We start from the raw sequence: 23774 nt of genomic DNA on the forward strand, positions 1-23774 counted from the left end.
TACTATGAAAGGTGAGAGCAATCGTCGTTAAGTAGTACGGGGTGAAATTTGAATGTACAAGATTTAACTCTTCACTGAGAGAATTATTAACTACTCAACAATATCTTTTCTAGAGCACCACTGCCAAAGTAAGCAGGATAGAAAAATGACTATGTAATTCACACACAAAAAAATCTGTATCGAAGTTTGTTATCTACAAGATCTAATTGTCCCTCCATCTTCTTGGTCATCCAAAAAGCAATAAATGAAGTTTTGTTTCATTGATTGCATTTTCTTATTCACTTCAGAAGCTGGACTGAAGGTCCTGGAAACTCTTCCTCACCAGTTTCATTAATTCCTGGGTTCCATTCCCAGTTCAGTAGCTCGCTTTTGTCTCTGTTCCTTGTGCTGGAGGCTCTTGGCTCATATTTAGAAGCCCCCAAGTCCTGAATGGCTTTGCATTCTATTCCTTCCTTGCTTCAGGATTTCCTAAGTTTCACAAATAAGTGTTGGGAGAGTTGCAGTACAAGAAAACAGACTCCTAACGGATATTTCGCAAAGGAAAACTGATAGACTAACATTCATTTCCTCACGTGCAGCAGGTACCCAACAATGAAATATCTATATAACATATTATTTTTCTAAGCAAAAGACGCTAACTCAAGTCCTGGCTCCAAAGAGGGGGACTTTCTTTACCTCTTGGGAATTTTTACTGTTTTCTGTGACAACGTGATTTACAGTTCTTCAGAGGGAGTCTTTTAATCTTGTAGAAAGAAGTTTTAAAAGAGATAGCTTTAACTAAAACCAAGTAACTCCTAGATACCTTACACAGTTATACAAGGTAACACAGAAAGAGAAGACTGTCATTTATGTATGTTCTCTGAGCTTAGGGACATAGGTAGGAATTATGGGTGGGTAGATGGTAAATAGACAATTTTGACTTGCGAGACAAAAAAAAAAAAAAAAGGTATTTTTTGTAAGAACCAAGAATGACGCTATAGAAGCAGAAGAATCTAATGATGGAGAGCTTTGAGAGAAGGGTTTAGATTTGGTCAAGTCCAATGCAGAGTCTACCTTAGGTAAGTGTCCTGAATATACAGAACATTCTTCATTATTTTGCCTGGAAAGGCAAAAACTATATCATGAAATTCTTGAGAGCAGCCACTGTGTCTTGTTCATCTTTTTATATCTGGCACCTAAACGAGGTGCCTGCAATACAGCATGTGTTCAATAAATGTTTCTTGCATGAATGTCTGAATGAATAAATCCCATAAGTAATAAAGTAGTATTGAGAAGAAAAACATGAGAAAAAAGATGTTTGATGATCAACATAGAAGGTGCTACCTGAACTTAATCCTGGGCCTAACTGCTTGGGAAGCAACTGTTAGCAGAAGCAAATATAGTTTTTGCCCTTTCAGAATGAAAAACAGACAATGGCTGTTTGTGGTAATAACAACAGGTTATTAGTGTTAGTAACATCATCATCTCATGCAATAAGCTTATGAGGACACTAATTTATATTCTAAAATTATAAAATACAATGCAAAGGAAAAGGGCAACCCTATTTTATTTTCTCACACAAAAGAAGCTCAACATGTTATTATCCTTTAAACAAAACAAAACAAAGAAGCCTGGATTCAATTGAATAACTTAAGGACAAACAGTCATTTCTCAAAGGTCTTACTGAATATAAAACATGGCAGGTTTTTTGGTTTTTTTTTTTTTTTTTGGCTATTGTTGTTGTGTTTTTCCCCCTAATAAAAGGATTCTAGGTGAAAATAATAAACAGAAAATTTCTCAACTAAAAAAAAAAAAAAAAAGCAACTCAAGATGTGAAGAAATCTTGTAAATAAAAATTTCATAATATATGGAATTTGTTTCTAAACACAGCTGAATCAAAACAAGCTAGGATTTAAGAATATTAGGTTCACTCTATAATAATACTGTAAAATGATCTTATGGAGAACTAAGGGGCAGGAAAATTCGAAGCTCTGCAGACCAACTGACAAAACATACCTAGATAAAGGATTGCTGCACTCCCTTTGGAGCATTTTAAAACAGAAAACATATTATTAGTATAATGTGTGTGTAGTCTGGGTGACCAGCACTAGTAGAATTTGGCCATAGCAGGCCCTCCCCTACAGGATTGCTGGAAAGGAAACTGCTCATTCCGAAGAGGCAGTAAGAGCTTCTTCAGGGCTCAATGCCTCCTTCTCCTACTAGCAAGGTAGAGCTATTTCTTTACCTTGATTCTTGCAGCAGCAATGTAATGTGGAGTCAGGCAGACCTGGTTACAAATTTAACTTTTCTAAGGCTCCATTTCCTCATCTATAAAATTAAGTAGTGGTTTTTCTCCTACAGGGCTATTATAAGAATTACACAAGGTAATGAGATGTGCCTGACCCATAGAAGATGCTCAATAAATGTTAGACTGTTCCCTTCCTACCTCTTCTGAGGTCCTGTAACCTCATTTCTCTTTATCCTCATTCCTCTTTTCTTCTGTTTTCTGATTCCTTTGAAATATTCAGAAAATCTATCTCCTATCTCCTTTGAGTTACTCTTCTCTTTCAAAATTCCAAAGGAAGGTTAAAAAAAACTTATTTGCATGAAACTGAATAGCTGGACTACAGAAGCTCACATTTCACCTATGCCTTGCAGATGACAACTCAAGAACTAGCTAGCAAGCACCAAAATATATACCTCTGGACTTTGGACATCATTAACTCAGCAGAAAGACTTAAATAGAACAAATAGTTTCACATGTTATTTCACAAATCACAGAGTTTCAGAACCATTTATATTTACATACGATGGTATAAAAAAGCAATTTTTAAATTCTCTTTTGCTTCGAGTAAAATTGTTATAATTTAGTGACACCATGTGGCTACACTTTGCTTTGCATTCTTAGAAGAAAATGTTCCTCTATGCGGGTTGCTCTTGCTAGTTCAACTGTAATATCAAGGTTGTAGGTAGATGGACAATTGAAACTAAGTATGAACTAAAAAGATTGGTTTTTTAAAAAATGAAACTATTCCTGTTTCTTTTACATCTGAATAAGGCATTTCTTGAATTGTGAAGCTCTCCAGTCGTAAGAAGAAAGTAAAGGCTCAGCATTATTCTAGCTAGGATTCTAAAGCAATCTAGTGAACACTGAATAATGTAAGAGTGTCTGCCTTTAAAAGTAAATAAGTATATCAATGCCCAGTTATGGGCGGAGGTGTAGGGAACAAAAGAGAAACGAAACAAGACACACATTATACAAGCGTTAATATGGCAGGAAACGAATACTTCCATAAATAGCAATGCTTATTTTCTCATTTGTTCTATGTAGATCTATAGCACTGTATAGGTACTATAATCTAATGAGAATAGGAGAAAAAAAATTATGCTGTATCTATTGACAACAGGAATGAGGGGGGCCTAGAATGTATAGAAGCAATAAATGAGATTAAAATGCCATATATCAAAACACAGTAAAGTTAGAGTACTCATATAATGAGGTCTCCTACGTAGACCAGCTACTCCTGAATAACATTCAATGTACACCAAAGAAAATATTTAGATGTTGTGTAAATATCTAAAACAACGGGCCAGGCATGGTGGCTCACACCTGTAATCCCGGCACTTTGTAAGGCTGAAACAGTCAGATCGCTTGAGTTCAGGAGTTGAAGACCAGCCTGGGCAACACGGCAAGGCCCCCTACTAAAAATAGAAAAAATTAGCTGGGTATGGTGGAACATGCCTGTAGTCCCGCTACTCAGGAGGGTGAGGTGAAAGAATCACTTGAGCCCAGGAGGCGGAGGTTGCAGTGAGCCAAGATGGCATTACTGCACTCCAGCCTGGGTGACAGAGCAAGCCCATCTAAAATACAAAGAAACACACACACACACACACAAACAAGTAAAACAATGACCAGAAAATATCACCCCCTTCATCTCAGCTTAAAACACCTGCCCCCTGTCTCTGGTCTTCTCTAACCACCCTATTTAAAATAATCCTCCTCCCCTGACCTCCATTACTATCACAGTACTATCTTTGCAACACTCATAATTATGTCATGTGCTCTTATTATTTGTTTGTTTCAGTCTGTTTCTACCAAATTCCAAGAGCACAGAAACCTTGGCAAACTTCTTCAGTGTTTGGCCTCAATATCAAGTACAACAAGAGCATAAAGTAGGCGCTTATTTGTTGAATGGGTGAGTAACGAATGAATACACAAAATCTGTTTCCTTAGCTGGTGAAGCATGCCTAAATTTCTTGTTGTAAGTGAAAGTAGAACCATTCTAGTGAGATGTTTATCATCACTTATGGCCTCTAATGTGACTATGACAACCAGAAGACAGGCTTGCAGCACATGCTCTATGATACCCTTTCTGTTTTCTATGACACATATGGCACACGACAATTTCTCATTCTAAGAAAAGAAGAAAAAGGAGGGCAGTGAACTACAATAATTAAAATACTTGCAGCAAGAATCAAAGAAATCAGTGGAACTGAGTAGTGTACACGCTAGAATCCAGCTCATGATAAATATGGCTGATCACATTAGGATAGCAAAAAATGATTATTAAATAAATGACTTTAGTCAACTGACTATCCCCACCTGAAAAGATATATGCAAAATATCCTGACTGTATTAAACACTTAGATATAAAGCTTTAAAAAAAAACAGTAGTGGAAAAAATATGCATATACACACAAAAGTTTAACATTCTCTAATATTAGAATGAGGAATAATCTTCTAATCATAATACCAAGCCAGAAAGCATTAAAAGACAGACAGATTTGAATACGTTTTTTAAAAAGTAAAATTCTATATGGCAAAAAGTACCAATAAAACACTAAAAATGTGTAACAAATTTCATATATGACAGGCAAAAGAATAATGTCATATACGTATGTATTGATACAAAGTTCTCACAAGACAAAAAGAAAAAGACAATTCTCAGAAGAAAAATATGCAGAAGACAAAAACAGGCTTTTCATAAATAAGAAATTAGCAAATGGCCAGTATTAAAAGATACTTTAACTCACCAATAAAGAAATTCAAAGTAAAATAGGACTTTTGTTTTCAACAAATTATATATTACATTGGCAAAATGGTGACAGTGTCTGCATTGGTGAAGGTTCACAGAAAGGGGCATTTTTGCATGCAATTGGTAGAAATTGAGTACAACATTTCCAGATGACAAGTTTTATCAATATTTAAAATATATACCACATTATAACTTTATAATGAGAGATATTTCCATTTTGATATATTTTTAAAAAAGGAAATAAAGAAAGAAACCCAGTTTTGTATTAAACAAGTTCATCTCTCCTATGCCAGGCTCTAAATTATCAACTTACACCCATCTCAACACCCTGTCTGGCCTTGTCTCCAGTAAACAATGCTCCTAATCCTCCTCTAAACTCAGTCCAGCCCCTGAGGTAAATCCCTCTCCCACCTACGCTCTTCTTCCCTCTCTCAACAGGCATAACCTTGAGAACTTTGCTTTTAGCCCTGCTTTCTTCTCTCTCAACTTCCAGGTTTTAGACCAAGATTTCACTTGCAATTCCAGCCACCAGTCACATGCACACTTTGAATTCTACTTCTACCCATTCACACGCATGTTTTAAAGTTTTCTCATTTTTCAGCAATATTATATGGCTGCCAAATTAACAGCACCATGTTGAGGAACAGCTCAAAATTTTAAAAGCACCCCCACAGTACTCAATATTCACTATTCCTTACTAGTGTTTTCTGTTCAGTACTAGACTCGATCATCTAAGGTGGAAAGGACTGAGAGAGAGTTTACCAGATAACCAAGAAGACAATTTGAAGGTTACAGATAATGGGTAAAGCGGAAATTGCCTTCCCTTAGAAAGAAAAGGCTGATAAGACATAACATGGTTCTCAAGGCATATGAAAAATTGAGCATAAATTGATGAGTCACTTTTCTCCATCTCAGTTAAAGTCTGAAGGGGGTAACTGGTCTAAGCTTTTGGCTACATACAGTAATCCCCACTTAACTCACAAACATTCCTAAAACGAGTCCAGAAAGGCAAAGCGGACCATTGCCCTGCATTCATTATCATGGTTGGAATGATCACACTGGCTCTGAAGACTGATGTTATCTACCACCAGATAACATTGACTATCTTGCTGAGGTGAATTCTGACTGAATTACATTTGACAAGACAGATGAATGGCAAATCTTATGTTATATATATTTTACCAACGAAAATATATGAAAACTCCTAGACATATACAAAGATGGGCTGGTTGTTAAGCTAAAACTGTTTAAGCCATGTTTTGGACTGTATGTATGGATTGGCAATAAAAAAAGTACCAAAAAGACTAGGCTCCAGAGGTGAGAGTGACAGCCACTTCACAATGAGAGCTACCATGACCAATGAGGATGGCAGGGATGACTCTCTCTGAAGGTCTGAAATTAAGAAAAATAATAAAAATGACTGCCATTTATTGAGCCCCTCCTTTCTGCCAGAACTGTGCTCCGTACATGTAAATGTGCTATATCATCTAACTCTCACATCTAACCCCACGAAGAGGTGTTGGTATTCCTATCCTTTATGGATGCAGATACTAGGGCTCAGAGAGGCACAATCTTATCACAACACAAATATGAGGTGAAACAAAGATTTGAGAGGAGCTCTACCTAACTCCACAGCCCATTATTTTTCTACTACACAATTCTGATTCATATGCGGTTTAGCCTAAACTCAAGAGAGAGGATGGGGTAATCTCAGATTTCCCATTCATCAGGTGTTATTTTTGTGAATGTATTAGATGTAATCTTTCATCAATACATGACACTTACATTCTTCAGGAATAACCTCCAAATTCAGTTTCCTGAAGAAAAAACAAAGTAACCTTTGCAAAGAATTCAGAACCATTTACCATTACAGAGAATTTTCCAGCATTCATATATGTATTAATGAATACATAGATTAAAAAGTCCCAAGGAATATATGTACATATTAATGTTCGATCAATCTCTCTTCATTAGATAGTCATTGCCTTGACACCATGAAACCTATGCTAACATTTATAGAGTATCTACTGCATACAAGGTCACAGTCTGAGCACTGTGCAAGAATAATAAAAGATTAGAATCCATACTCCCTTCCTCCAAGAGCTTGTAATTTTAGTATCAGAGGCAAGATAAACACGCAAAGGACACTAAAGAACAAAGCTGCCATACAAACGTGCAAATTAACGAACATAATGCAAATTGAACACTTACGTGCTGAGGAAATAAAGAATTTATTTGCCCAGTGAAGTTCTTGGAAGAAGTGTAGTTAGAACATTGTTTAGTAGACAATAAATAATTGTGAAGATAAGAAACACCAAGACATCCTCAGTTAATCTATAGACATACTCTTAGGTTCATTTTTAAATACTATAAAATTACGAACTAGTAAAAAAGGCAGTTTACTAAGGAAAGTAGTAATCAATATAATAAGGTGGTTTGAATTTTTAAAAAATTCTTATTAACATGGATATCAAGATTCTTTCCTCTTCTTGTTATCATTATCACTAAGATCACTGTTGCTCAGTATTTTTCAACCAGAACTGGGAGCTGGCTATACCAAGACAAAAACTAGCATCATGAATATAGCCAGTCTCTAAACACATAACAGCTCTACCAACAAAGTCAAGGCCAGACAGGAAAGACAAAATAAGGAGAGTATAATCATGCTCACTAATATACAAAGGTAAAGTATATTTTCTAAAAGCCAGAGATCATGATCAAAGGCACATATTTCCATACATACAACAGCAGCTTTCAGGTGGGTAAAGCACACAGGCTGTCAGGTATTATATTCATGATGATTTGTTCTGAGAGTCATGTTCCTGTTGTTGCAAATTAAATGCAAACACATAGTCCTTCAGTCCATATCAGACGCTTTGTTATGCTGCCTGTGTTTTAATCAGATATAACAGTAATAACCAGAGTCAATGCAGACTCAACCTCCTCCTCCACATGGGGGTCCCTCTGTCACTCTGGAAGTATCCCCAGGCAGCTCTAAGATATGGAATCTTCACTCAATTTCTTGTCCCTCTTATTTTAATCCATTCAAAACTCCTCTGATAAAAGAGCAACTGCCAGACCTGAGACACTTAAGTCTGTCTTTGGGGAAATGAAATTGATTTTCTTCATTTTCACACAAGAGGATCCCTGGGTAATAACATTGTGTCTGGTCATACCAATAAAAAAAAAATGTAGGCAACGTTCTTTACTGTACCAGAGGCTGAACAGTTTTGTGAAGTTCCTATAGTGGAGGTAAAAATTCAGCCTTTTGCTCTTAGACCATAAGTTTCACAAGTATAAGAGTAACTAGTCTCTACTAAAAAAATACAAAAAAAAAAAAAAGAGTAACTTCTGACCAAGAGACTAAGTGCTTTGGTGCCTCCCCATCTGCTCCCAATCAGCCACAGTGGGAGATCAGATGGGTCATGGGTGAGGGGCCAGCCCCACATTCTCCATGGTGTACACTCACCTTATTCCTTCCCTTTTCTTCCTGAGCAAACAAACTAATCATGTTCTACCTTTAATCTTTTGACTTTAAGGTAAAGAATATCTAAGGGCAATTTCCAGTGAGAAAACTACAACAGAAAAAAACAGCAGAATTTTGGGGCCCTTTAACCACCTAAACAAATTCACTCATTTGTATAGGCTTTACAAAATTTCAGAAATTTTAAATGATGGATTATACCTAAAGGGAGAATATGAAATATTAAAACGGTAGCTTTTTGATATTTTTAAAAGACAACAATATTGAGGGCTGCAATACATAACAAAAATAAAAGCGGAGGTGCTCTGGCTGAAGAGAAGCTCTGAGTCTAGAGCCCCACTAGCTAAGCCTCATTTGCCCCAAATGCAACCCCACTTGAAACACCCGTTCTGTCAAACCCCATTTGTTAACCACTAACCTACAGAAAAAACAGATAATCAGAACATGCACACTGGCATTCAAAAATCTCCTCCGGCCCTGGCCATTGCCAAGGAAGACTCCAGAAATCTCTCTCATGGCTTTCCTAAGAAGAATGCACCCCTAACAATAATTCTGCTTTCAATGTTTCACAACGAATATGACCATTAGCTGTATAGCACAGAGCTTAAAAAAATTCCACTTCTCAAATGTTCCCTGTCCCTTCTCATTCATTCATGTGTGTACTACATATGTATTATACAAGACATGTTGCATAAATAGTTCCACAACACACTGTAAATATTAAGATGCGTAATTTTTCCATACTTTCCTAAGTTTTTTACTTGGGATATGTTTAGTAGTTGACATCCTGAAAAACTCTTTTTTCAAGATGAAAAAATGCAGTTCTGCTTCTCAAAGTCCAATCTCCTTATACAAAAATAAAAATCATTTATTAACCACTGAGAACTAACCTGCAGACACGGGCTGGAAAATACAATTTCTGCCAAGAACGACACAGATACTGGGAATGGTCTATCACTCTAACCCAGTCAAGTTCATCCATTGACACTTCAATGAAGTATGAATAAGACCTGTGAATCAAAAGGAAAAAGCAGAAAAAATTACCATATTAAAATAACAATACAAAACTGTACTTTAATAAACTGTTAAAAGATACAAAAATACAGAATTCACTAATTACATTTTCTACATAATGAAATTCAAATAACAAAACAATGTTATGACAGCATTCACCTACAATGCACTGAAATTATCTCTCAGGTTGTCTGTCTGCTTTCTCAAATCATAAGCTGCTTAAGAACAAAGGCCATCCTGTATTTATACTCATATCCCCAGGGTCCTACACAGTACTTGACACATCAGGCATGCGAGATATTTACTCCTTTTCAAACATGGTCAGGATGCCTCACCTATACCATATTAGAAGATACATGATGCTACGAGAGAGAGAAGAACAGAAAATAGAGAAACAGGAAGTACACTTTCTCCCTCTACCTTCCCAGGCCAGGGTGTTCGGCCACCCCTCTAAGGAAGAAAGTCAACTTGGAATGGTTCCCCCACAGAGGGCAGCCTATCTCCTGCTGCCTACCAGTCTCCTACCCTCCCATACATACAAGCTACCCGCAAACAAATAAATGACACCAGTCAAGGGATAATGCACGTTTCTTTTGGGTACAACTTAAAACTTGCCAGCTGATAATCTGGCAGTAATGAAAACAGCCTATCATCCTCCCCTAGTCAGCTACTCCGAACCATTACATGCAGGTCCCATCCTGAACAAATCTATATTCCCCTGTCATAAGCCAAATTTAAATCTGAGATGCAGTTATTACTTGTACTGTAATATCAACAGGAACAATCTTGGAAGATTTAGGTGACCATAAATGTCATCCTGCAACCCACAGTTGTGACCAGAAAAGGTCAGCTTATTTTGTGTCATCCTCTCATTTTCTTTGCTGTCCCCTCAGTCCCATTCATTTTATCACTCAGTCTCAAACTGGTTATAACCTTTTATTGAACCTCTCTGGGTTATCAGTAACACAGGCTATAATTTTACAACACGTCAGAATCTTTTTGGCTTAAGATTCTGAATTTTTCACCTTTGCTTAGAATGGCAACAATTTCTGTAAGAAAAGAACTGTTATGTGGTAAAGTTAAATCCCTCGTGAATGTAATGCACATACTAACACAAAGTGGCCTATAAATATTTAACATCACAGAAACGATGACAACCACTTCGTTTCAAACATACTAAACTTTTATTATTTTTATAATAATTTCACTATTAGTTAAATGAGTGAAATACGTAAAGCTTTTAGAACAGTGTCTACCACATAAAAGTAATGAAAGTGCTGCAAATACGTATTATTATTATTATACTGTTATTATTAATCAGAGACTCTTGGAAATGAGATATGTGGATTGGTTCCACTTTGCCAATTAAAAACATCAAATTATATCCAATAAGCTACATATTAGAAAATATATTCTTAATAAAAAGCAAACAGGAAAAGATAACCTGGGGATCTCACACACCCATGCACATGGGAAATGCTGATGCTTACTTCATAAAGCTTCCCTTTACACTGGGCTCAAATGGCCTAAAAAGCCAGGGTGGTGGCAGTGGTGCTAACAGAAGAAACACACTACCTTGTAAGGTTTGCAGGACACCATCATCATTACTATTTAAGCCCTTCATGCCCAGATCTAAAGAGGCATCAGTGGGGCACAGTTTCTGGGTAGGCAGGGTTTAGGTTTATGATAAACAGCAATGAAGGAAACAGTTCAGTTCTTGTCGCCATACTGCTCTGGTACTTCTGCCATTATGGTTGAACCTAGAAGCCACAGTGGGTGAAAGCATCACAGTGGCTGGACGAAAGGCAGAATTCTGAAACTCCCAAGAAACTGAATGGGTTCCCAAACTGGATTAAATTTTCTCACAAATTTCTTTTGTTTTGAGGATAATACTTATCTACACACTGAAAGACAATATTTCTCTTTGCCATAGGGTAAAATGCATTTAAAAGGTTATAATACCCAAAACTAATGAATCAAGTAAATAATGTTAACTCATGGTAGAATATAAAACAACTATTAAAAATACATTTTAGAGGAATATTTTTTAAAGGGTAGAATGTTCACAATGTATTAAAAGTAAAATTAGCTTTTTGTATATCTAATCCATAAAACTGTTTGCGCAGGTTTCTGTTTTGTGTGTGTATGTGTCCATGCATAATTGAAAAAAACACTAGCTAGGTACATATGAAGATTAATAATCGGTAATGAGATTACTAGCAATTTTTATCTTCTTCTATGTGCTTTTCTATATTTTCTACCATTTCTACAATAAACACATATTATTTTTATAAGAAGAAAAAAACAAAAAAGTGTATTTCCTTTAAAGAAATGTACCCTTTAACTCTTTCCCCAAAACCAACCTTCAAGAGATAGCAGAATGATCACAAAGAGATAAACCATCATATCTATGTAACAAAAGTAGGTGACCACAAAGTTAAGTCATCTCAAATATAATGTCAGTTTCTAAGTCATGCTAATCACTTACCGACTATCTCGGTCCCATAGGAGTATCCGTACGTGATTGATAATGGACGGCTGACCTAGCTTAATCTCGATGCCAGAACGGCAGTCATCATCAATTGGGTGCCTTGAAAATCCATGATCCAAATCATAATTTTGAGTATCACCATCTAATAAGGCTGATTTCAGCTCCCCCTTTACAACTTGGGCTCCATACTTCATAGTTGCAATGTTTTCTTCTGGTACTACAGTTAAAAATAGAAAAAGCTAGGTTAATGGTCAAGTTATTCTATATTTTTTGAAAAAAAATAATTCTAGCATTCCACTTTATTCTAGTATCTGCATTTAAGAAGAGCATAGGCAAGTTTATGGGACAGAAAATACAGAACATCTATGAGGATTAAGACACCATTCAGAGGCCAGGTGCAGTGGCTCTTGCCTGTAATTCCAGCACTTCAGGAGGCCGAGGCGGGTCACTTGAGCCCAGGAGTTTGAGACCAGCCTGGGCAACATGGGAAAACCCTGTCCCTATTAAAAACAAACAAACAAACAAGCAAAAAAATACTGTTCAGAGTTTAAATTTAATGTTAGTATCACAATCACAAAGTGCTTGAGACTAATGTTACTTTTCAAAAGTTAATAAAACTAGAAAAGGCATGTACTAGGACAAACAAATTGGCTCTGCTGAGTTCATTCTATTAGTAACTTAAATATCTACTCAACAAAAATAGCATGTAAGATGACCTGTACCTGCCATCTGGACTGAGGACAGTGTATAAAAGCAAAGCAAACAGGTCAGAAATCTGATAAAACAACAGAAAAAGAAAGGTTCCAATATAGCATAGCTGTTAGTCATACATGAATATGCTGAATCAATTAATCTGGCTTATAAAACAAGATTGTTTAAAAGAAGATATCTTTTTCTGCACTTGAGAATTTTTAAAAATGAAAATTGATAGTCTGTCATCAAAATCAGTATTATGGTTACTATTAAATCCCCTCCCCTCACCAACATTAGATTTATTAAGTATCAATTGTGCCTGGGACTCTGAAGTCCTCTATGTAAATTATGCTTCACAGATCTGGAACCTATCTTCCAGGTACTAACATTCTAAAACTGACACTTTCCATGGAAAGACAAGAGGCTGCAGAAAGATGTTAAGAGCTTGAAGAGTCAGAGATTAAACAGTGGCTTCACCTTTAGCCAGGTACATCACTTTAAAGAAGTTTCCCTCTCTCAACTTCCATTTCTCAATGGCGGGGGGAGACCTCCCCCTCCCCCACCCCACATATCTATCCCCCAGGTGTTTCTGTTTAAGAATTAAATGAGATGATGTTTGTAAAGCATATTATGAGCTCTACTCATATATATATGCTTTTCAAAACATATAGCCATTACGATTAAGAAAACATATTAAAAAGCACATAAGAAGAGAACTATGTAAGTTTACAGACTGTAAAAAAATACCAAATTCTCACAGTACACATACATTTTGGCTGTGTGATTTGAATAGGGGAAAGTGTGAGCTATAATCAGGTTCTTGTTAAAAAGTAATTCATCATTGAAGATTTCTGGAAAAAAAATTTTTTTTAATTTCAAATCAAGATGAGTAAAGAGAGTGGCACCAGAAAAGAACAATAAATTGCAGCTGAAAAATGGAAGTTTAAAATGGAAGCAAAAGACTGTAGCAACCCAGCAAAAATAAACAAAACATCCTAGTTATGCTTAATTTCTTAACATCAGAAGTTTAAGTGCTATCGATTTATAACTTTCTAAATTCTATTAGCATGTGATAATCACCCATATTCTTCCTATTTAACAAATCTTCTATAATACACTATGTGCTAGACACTGTCCTAAGCACCTTGCAAATATTAATTCCTTTGATGTACTCCTCGTAATAATCCTTTGAGTACTGTACTATTATTACATCCATTTCACAGATGAGAAGTGGAGGCAGAGAAAAGTTAGACAGGCTTACTTGCCCCAGGTCACAGAGCCCGCAAGTAGCAGAGCTGAGATTAGAATCCAAGCAGTCAGCCTGCAGGGGCCCTGTGTTTTAACAGAATATTCTGCTACTTCCCTCTTGAAGGGTTTCTGATGAATGGCCATACCTTCTCCCTCTTTCTAACCCCCACTTCCCTCTAAGATTGCCTTAGACCCAGAGGAAAGAAACAAATAGTCTGATATAGGGAGGGAAAAAAAAAAAAAAGTTAGACTTAAAGTGAAAAAACCTAAGCTTAAGATTCAGGTTCTTATTCACTCCCCTTGAGTAAGGCCTGTCAGTCTCTCTGAATCTGCTTTCTCATCTAAAAAGAATACTTTGTCCAACCGACCTCATAGGGTTACTGTAAAAATTACAGTACGGATAAAAATTATACTACAGATAATATATGCTAAAGTAACATATAAAGCACTCATTCAGTTCCAGTCAAAAAGCATTTTTCTGAGGACTCATTCTGTACCAGGCACCATGCAAGGTTTTGGGAATAATTAGTGAACTTGACAGAGATAGGCCCTGCCCTCCTGACACCTCTGATCTAGAGAGGAAGTACTTTATAAGCAAGCAAGCAAACAAACAAAAGCTTGAAATCCATGCTTTTCAGATATCAATGATGCATAACTACTTGGTAAAAATAAACATGTTTTCCCTTCTTGCTAGGCATAAAAAGTGGAGGTGCAAAGTCTGTTGCTGCTGATCCCTGGAACCATCTCCTGCAGTCCTGACACCACAAGTCAAAACTAAGCCAAAGGCTGGGCATGGTGGCTCACACCTATAATCCCAGCACTCTGGGAGGCCCAGGCAGGTGGATTGCCTGAGGTCAGGAGTTCAAGACCAACCTGACCAACATGGTGAAACTCCATCTCCACTAAAAATACAAAATTAGCCAGGTGTGGTGACATGAGCCTGGAATCCCAGTTACTTGGGAGGCTGAGGTTGCAATGAGCTGAGATCGTGTCACTGCACTACAGCCTGGGCGACAGAGCCAAGACTTCATCTCAAAAATAAAAAATAAATATCGTGAAAATGGCCATACTGCCCAAGGTTATTTATAGATTCAATGCTATCCCCATCAAGCTACCAATGAGTTTCTTCACAGAATTGGAAAAAACTGCTTTAAAGTTCATATGGAACCAAAAAAGAGCCCACATCTCCAAGGCAATCCTAAGTCAAAAGAACAAAGCTGGAGGCATCACGCTACCTGACTGCAAACTATACTACAAGGCTACAGTAACCAAAACAGCATGGTACTGGTACCAAAACAGAGATATAGACCAATGGAACAGAACAGAGTCCTCAGAAATAATACCACACATCTACAGCCATCTGATCTTTGACAAACCTGAGAGAAACAAGAAATGGGGAAAGGATTCCCTATTTAATAAATGGTGCTGGGAAAATTGGCTAGCCATAAGTAGAAAGCTGAAACTGGATCCTTTCCTTACTCCTTATACGAAAATTAATTCAAGATGGATTAGAGACTTAAATGTTAGACCTAATACCATAAAAATCCTAGAGGAAAACCTAGGTAGTACCATTCAGGACATAGGCATGGGCAAAGACTTCATGTCTAAAACACCAAAAGCAACGGCAGCAAAAGCCAAAATTGACAAATGGGATCTCATTAAACCAAAGAGCTTCTGCACAGCAAAAGAAACTACCATCAGAGTGAACAGGCAACCTACAGAATGGGAGAAAATTTTTGCAATCTACTCATCTGACAAAGGGCTAATATCCAGAACCTACAAAGAACTCAAACAAATTTACAAGAAAAAAACAAACAACCCCATCAAAAAGTGGGCAAAGGATATGAACAGACATTTCTCAAAAGAAGACATTCATACAGCCAACAGACACATGAAAAAATGCTCATCATCACTGGCCATCAGAGAAATGCAAATCAAAACCACAATGAGGTACCATCTCACACCACTTAGAATGGCGATCATTAAAAAGTCAGGAAACAACAGGTGCTGGAGAGGATGTGGAGAAATAGGAACACTTTTACACTGTTGGTGGGATTGTAAACTAGTTCAACCATTATGGAAAACAGTATGGCGATTCCTCAAGGATCTAGAACTAGATGTACCATATGACCCAGCCATCCCATTACTGGGTATATACCCAAAGGATTATAAATCATGCTGCTATAAAGACACATGCACACGTATGTTTATTGCGGCACTATTCACAATAGCAAAGACTTGGAATCAACCCAAATGTCCATCAGTGACAGACTGGATTAAGAAAATGTGGCACATATACACCATGGAATACTATGCAGCCATAAAAAAGGATGAGTTTGCGTCCTTTGTAGGGACATGGATGCAGCTGGAAACCATCATTCTTAGCAAACTATCACAAGAACAGAAAACCAAACACTGCATGTTCTCACTCATAGGTGGGAACTGAACAATGAGATAGATCACTTGGACTTGGGAAGGGGAACATCACACACCGGGGCCTATCATGGGGAGGGGGGAGGGGGGAGGGATTGCATTGGGAGTTATACCTGATGTAAATGACGAGTTGATGGGTGCTGACGAGTTGATGGGTGCAGCACAGCAACATGGCACAAGTATACATATGTAACAAACCTGCACGTTATGCACACATACCCTAGAACTTAAAGTATAATAATAATAAAAAATAAATTAAATTAAATTTAAAAAATAAAAAATAAAAAATAAAAAAACGAGGCCAAAGACGTGAACATCAACCTCTCAGATTTAGAAACTAATGCCACCTAATGCCACCTTTGGATTTTCTCTAAACGTAAGTTTCTTCAACATTAAAACTTATCAAGCTAGGGGTAACATACTAGGCATAAAAGTTTCAAGTGATTGTGACTAAAGTCTAAAATGGAAATGAAATTTCTACCACAAGTCTAAGTCTTCTTTTGAAGTTTATTTCAAGGGTACTTGAAAACTTTGCTAACCATTCTTTTTTTTTTTTTTTTTTTGAGACAGAGTCTTGCTCTGTCGCCCAGGCTGGAGTGCAGTGGCCGGATCTCAGCTCACTGCAAGCTCCGCCTCCCGGGTTTACGCCATTCTCCTGCCTCAGCCTCCCGAGTAGCTGGGACTATAGGCGCCCGCCACCTCGCCTGGCTAGTTTTTTGTATTTTTTAGTAGAGACGGGGTTTCACGGGGTTAGCCAGGATGGTCTCGATCTCCTGACCTCGTGATCCGCCCATCTTGGCCTCCCAAAGTGCTGGGATTACAGGCTTGAGCCACCGCGCCCGGCCTTCCTAACCATTCTTGATACAGACAGATTCATTCCCTGAGAGTATTTTTTACTTCAAAACAGAGAACATCTATACAAGTGGAAATCCTCTCATGGGAACTATAATATGAGTATCTCATTGGATAAAAATATAACTCCAAGAATTTTTCTGCAAAATCCATAATTAAGTGATGAATATAATAGGAAGAATGATCATGAGAAAATTTAAATAATAATAAAATAAATCAAACTATAAATATTCTTAGCGGCTGTATCTGTCTATCAGTAGAGAAAAAAAAGTTCTTAAAAAAATACAAAGTGCCGGCTGGGCGCAGTGGCTCACACCTGTAATCCCAGCACTTTGGGAGGCCGAGGCAGGTGGATTACTTGAGTACAGGAGTTTGAGACCATCCTGGCCAACATGGTAAAACCCCATCTCTACTAAAAATACAAAAAATTAACTGAGCGTGATGGTGGTACATGCCTATAATCCCAGCTACTGGGTAGCTGAGACAGGGGAATCACTTGAACCTGGGAGGTGGAGGTTGCAGTGAGCCAAGATCATGCCACTGCACTCCAGCCTGGATGACAGAACAAAACTCTATGTCTTGAAAAAACAAGGTGATAGAGATTAAACAAGATAGTAGGCAATCATAATTTTTTACACAAAATTTTTAATGCAAGCATTAAGAAAAATATTAAGCTTTGAAGTTCTACAGCTAGGTAGAAATTGCTAATTATTAGAAAGAAAAGTTAAGGAGAAATGAAGCAGAACGTACCCCTAGCTACACAGTGCCAAAATCTGCAAGGAGTGCTGGTTTAATTACCTCGTGCTTTTCTTTCACTGCTTTATGTTCTTCATTATCTTTTATCGAACTCCCTATTACATGTAGGTTGACATGGTCATTTGCCCCAGTGGATTATTTGGATCCAGACTTAGTTCTCTGCCCAAAGCAATCTACTTACCCAATTCTGTCACCTAAATCATTTTTTACTCCCCATCCCAACTTCCCTAGAAAATGTATGGATACTCCCTTCCTGTGAATAATCCCCAAGAACTGCAGCATTACAAGTGACTTACTTTACCATTCTTGTGTTACCTTAACCCCACCCCCACCCCGCCCCCACTTTCCCACTCTCTGCAGGCCTCCTTTCCACATCTGACAGTACTGGTACTCAAACATACCACAAAATGGAAACAAAAAAGAACCCAGGCAGAAGAATCTATGAAGGAGTATTTGCCTGGTGAGTCACAAGACCAGCACTTTGGTTCCAGTTCTGGCACTGAATTCACTTGGTAATTTAGGCAAGTTACATAGATCACAGAGCTGAAAGGGACCTTCATCCTATTAAATAAAAAAAAAATCCTATGGTATTCCTATGTGCTGCTCACCGTACTAGACTCAGCTCTCCGGAGCTCACTACTCAGGAGACAAGAGCACATACACCAATACTACACACTCCCATGGAGGAATACTCATTAGAGATGACTTATATACCCCCTATTTACAGATGAGATTTTCTCTATCACAATAAACTATAGTTGGGAAGATACAAATAGCATCTTCTGTCTTTGAAGATACAAAGTCAAAGAGTTTTATTTATTTTATTTGTATTTTTTTAGAGACAGGGTCATGCTCTGTCACATAGGCTGGAGTGTGGTGGCACAATTATAGCTCATTGCAGCCTCAAACTACTGGGCTCAAGCCATTCTCCTGTCTCAGCTTCCCAAGCAGCTGGGACTACAGGCACACACCATCACACCCAGCTAATTTAAAAAAATCTTTTTTAGAGACTGCATCTCACTATATTGCCCAGGCTGATCTTGAACCCCTTGCCTCAAGTGGTCCTCCTGCCTTAGCCTCCCAAAGTGCTGGCATGACAAGTGTGAGCCACTGCGCCCAGCTCCAAGAGCTTTGAAAGTATTAAAGGTTCACTGTTACTATTAGTGTCTTTATGTGATAGATGAGACAAATTTAAATTCTAGTTTAGAAGCCAGGGATGGATTCATTCAGCCACTCATTTATCACTTAAAAAAACAAAAGTCTAGATTCAGGCACTGTCCTAGGTAGGTGCTTGAAAAACAAAGGCAAAGCAACATAATTACATTACTCAAAAAGCTCAACCTAGTATAAGAATCTAAGCAAACAAACCAAGAAATATCATATCACAGTTGCAAGCTCCCTCAGTCTGAGGAAACTACAGGGATAGGTACAGGGCAAACAGGACAGACTACACACCTATACACACACACACACACACACACACACACATGCACATTTATGTATTAACCAATAATGTAACTTAGCGGTCCTACAAACAGATTGACTTTTTATTCAATAAAGATATCTTGAGGATAGAATTTGTGATATGCTCCCTACTATAAACATGCAAAAACAAGAAATAACTCTCTTTCCCCAAATCTAAAACCTGAGATATACAAAAGGAAATATAACTCAGCCTTAATAAAAAATAAAAAAAAAAAAAAAGCACCAACTTTTAGGATAGATAGAAATATCTCCACAGTTAAGACAAAGCTAAATGTTTGACAGAGGTACAGGTAGTTCAAATATCCTAAAACAAAAATTTCATTAAAAAGTTAATTCTCTTTCCCCAGTTGTATAGAAAAATGTTCATTATTATATATGCATAAAGCTAGTCTAAACTACTGTCCAGAAAGACCATCACAGATAAGTTTAAAAGACTGTTTGGATCTTCTTTTTTTTTTAAAGGGGGAAAAAAATCCCTGTAATTTGGTAAAAGCCTTAGGACATGCAGCTCTAAGAATTAAACCTTACAGTAACCAATGATAATAAATTCAAAGAAAAAGTATTAATCTCTATATCCCAGTCCCAAGATAAAACCTCTCTACACTTCATGAAAAGTCCCCAAAGACACAGAATCTACATCCAGGGAAGAACAACAATAGCAAAACCAAATTCTGTCAATAACTTCAAAATAAACAGACCTATCTTTTCAAGTCATCAGCCCAGGAACACTTCTGAAATAATCCTTTTTTTCCCCTAACAGTGAAGAAATTTGATAAAAGAAAACAATGACATAAATGTTAAGGTAACATTTACTGGCCAGGCGCGGTGGCTCACACCTGTAATCCCAGCACTTTGGGAGGCCGAGGCAGGTGGATCACCTGAGGTCAGGAGTTCAAGACCAGCCTGGCCAACCCGGTGAAACCCCATCTCTACTAAAAATACAAAAATTTGCCAGGCATGGTGGTGGGTGCCTGTAATTCCAGCTACTTGGGAGGCTGAGGCAGGAGAATCACTTGAACCTGGGAGGTGGAGGTTGCCGTGAGCCAAGGTCGCGCCATTGCACTCCAGCCTGGGTGACAGAGTGAGACTCCATCTCAAAAAAAATAAATAAATAAAATAATGTTTACTTAGAAAATAACTTATTTTTGGTGATTGGGCAGGCCCATATGAGCCTACAAGTGAGGTGCAGTGGCCATGGAGGGCAACCGAGGGATCAGTGACCACGACTCCCCTCAACACCCCAGTCTGGCGGCCTGGCGTCGGCCCAGTCGGTGGAGACCTATGGAGAGGCAGCGGCGGTGGCCTCCACAAGCCCTCTTTCTCTAGGGTTGTGTATATAGAACATCCTGGAGTCCACCATGAATGGACAGTTGAACCTAAGTGGGAAGCTAATCATGAAAGCTCAACTTGGGGAGGATATTCCACAAATTCCTATCCATAATGAAGATATTAATATTACTTACGATGAATTAGTGCCAATGATGCAACGAGTTTTCAGAGGAAAGCTTCTGAGCAATGTCGAAGTAACAATAAAGTACAATGATAAAGATGATGATCTTATAACAATTTTTGATAGTTCTGACCTTTCCTTTGCAATTCAGTGTAGTAGGACACTGAAACTGACATTATTTGTTAATGGTCAACCAAGACCCCCTTGAATCAAGTCAGGTGAAATATCTCTGTCGAGAACTGACAGAACTTTGAAATAAAGTGAATCATTTATTGGATAGCTTGGAATCACCTGGAGAACCAGGACCTTCCACCAGTATTCCTGAAAATGATACTGTGGATGGTAGGGAAGAAAAGCCTGCTTCTTTGGATTCTTCTGGAAAACAGTATATTCAGGTTATGGCAGCAAGTATGTCCGTTTTTGACCCTTTAAAAAAACCAAGATGAAATAAAAAATAATGTTACGTCGGCGTCTGGCTTAACAGATGATCAGGTTTCAGGGCAAGCCAGTGCTCTTGTAGAAGACTGTTCAGGAACACCTGACAGCATTGCCGCCGCCTCCTCAGCAGCAGCTCACCCACCAGGAGTTCAGCCACAGCAACCACCATATGCAGAAGCTAAAATACAAGCAGGTCAGACTGAAAGTCAGCTGTACCAACAGTACCAGCAACAGGCTGGCTATGGTCGCAGCGGCTACAGGCTCCACCTCAGCAGCCTCAACAGTATGGGATTCAGTATTCAACAAGCCAGAGTCAGCAGAATGGACCCTAAACAACCTCAGCAGTTCCAAGGATATGGCCAACAACCAACTACCTAGGCACCAGCTCCTGCCTTTCTGGTCAGCCTCAACAACTGCCTGCTCAGCTGCCACACAGTACCAGGCAAGCAATTATCCTGCACAAACTTCCCAAACTTCTCAGCCTACTAATTACACTGTGGCCCCCGCCTCTCAACCTAGAATGGCTCCAAGCCATCCTGGGGCCTGGGCCTATCAACCAAGACCAGGTTTTACTTCACTTCCTGTAAGTAGCATGACCCTTCCTCCAAGTGGGCCTAATCCTTATATGTCCTCCCTTTGGTCTGGGCTATACCCAACCTCGACCTGGTTATCAATAAGGAGGCTCATCTACACCAATGAATGTAGCTGCTGTCTACTGGCCTCCCAAAAGACTCCAAAATACTGTTTTAATCTGTAATGAAGTTCAGAAATTTTCAAAGCAGAGCATTTTTTATGATATCTTTGTTGCTGTTAATTGAAAGTATAATTTGCTGGAACACAAAGACCAAAATCAAAGTTCTTCCTCCTTGCTTAAAAATATAGCATCTTCTTAGTTATTTTGGAACACTACTCTTACATGTGTGTAAAGTGATTGACTTTCTAGCTTCCCTTGTACAGAGGATATTAAAATGCTAGTGTAAGGTTTAGTCATCTTACTTGGCTTTCTGCTATTAACATGATGTACTAAAGTAGAGACCTTTGAGAATACGACTAGATGTTATGTATAAAATGTAAGACTGATAGATTAATATAGATGATTGAATCAAAAAAAACAGGGAAGTGTAAGGCTTCCTTGTATTTATATTACTGCTTTTATTATTCATATTATTCCTGGCTTTAAAAGTCAGGAAAAGCAGACTGTTACTTAATCATTACTCAAGTTTAGAAGTTAAAGGATTCCCAAACATTTACATAATCTCTTCCTTGAGCTCCCCATCATTCACTCCAAAGCGAAGAATTTAACATTGATGAACAACAATCTGTATATTTATCATTTCAAAACTGAGTGACTCAACTGGCTAAGTTCTCCATTTTGCAACTAATCTCATGAGTTTCTTGTAACCCAGGTACTACCCTTATACTGACCAGTTGATCAATTCCAAGCTACCAGTAACCATGTGAAATGTCCAAAAGAAATCCTCACTCCTGCAAACACGTCCCAAGATTATCCCTATAATGAATCCAGTTCTAGGGCCTTTTCAGCACTTCAAATCAAATGTAGGGCAAGAGAGGGAAAGGAGCTTATATAAGACAGGATCCAACATGAGAATTTGAAAAGCCTAACACTAATTACTCATCTTATTACCTCTTCACTTGCCGTCCTCCCACACTTTATCCAAGGCTGACACTTAACTAATACCATTCTCTAGCACCTCTGACTTCTTCCTGGACCTCTCCTAACCTGATCTCTCTAGCTACCATACTATGTTTTTACTACCTTTCAATCCAATTCACAAATCAGAGAGGCAATATGTTATCTCTGTTATCTTTTCAAACATCCATGGCCTAATTCCCTGGCAGCCAATCTTCCGTCCAGGTTACTTACCAACTAATCACAATTTATATCCAAAAGTTATCTCTCAATTTTCTTGACCTCCCCATCATGAGCTACCACTGACCATTGAATCCATATGAAAGCTCTCTCCTCTGGCTGTCCTCTGTAACTCTCTTCTATCCCAAATGTCTTCCTCTTTCCTTCTCTACCTTAAGTTCCCTGACTATAGGTTTTCTCCAAGTTTCAGATTTTGATTTTTACTTCTTTCTCTATACTCTAGCAGCTCAGGTTTCAACTCTTTTATCACCAGCTTTGACTGGTTCCTAAACAGTAATGTGTTCCCACTTCCTATTAGACATTTCTCCCTGCATTCATTCACTAAGCATTCACCAAGTATCCATCATATGCTATTTAGTGTGTTAAATGTTGAGGATATAGAGATCAATAAGGTCTACAAAGATCATCTCTGCCTTCAAGGAACAAAGACAAGTAAACAAAAATGTCTAAAACAATGTGATCAAGGTGGTAATTCTCACACAGATGTACAGAGGAAAAAAAACATCAAAATGATATATGGTAAC

The 23774-nt window shown here is 38.0% G+C and overlaps 1 protein-coding gene and 1 pseudogene across 2 annotated transcripts in view; one reads left to right on the forward strand and one right to left on the reverse strand.

The window, feature by feature from the left end:
- BTBD9 (BTB domain containing 9) overlaps nt 1-23774 on the reverse strand; it is a 484930-nt gene that overhangs the window by 409418 nt on the left and 51738 nt on the right. For both annotated transcript variants that reach the window (XM_025383785.1, XM_025383786.1), the window contains 2 exons: nt 12002-12221; nt 9390-9509 (listed from right to left, as the gene is read on the reverse strand). In XM_025383785.1, the coding sequence (XP_025239570.1) occupies nt 9390-9509; nt 12002-12221 (340 nt within the window). The remainder of the gene's footprint in view (nt 1-9389; nt 9510-12001; nt 12222-23774) is intronic.
- Nucleotides 20830-22036, forward strand: LOC112623390 (annotated as a pseudogene).

This window comes from Theropithecus gelada, chromosome 4 (genome assembly GCF_003255815.1).
Source record: "Theropithecus gelada isolate Dixy chromosome 4, Tgel_1.0, whole genome shotgun sequence".
Lineage (NCBI taxonomy): Eukaryota > Metazoa > Chordata > Mammalia > Primates > Cercopithecidae > Theropithecus > Theropithecus gelada.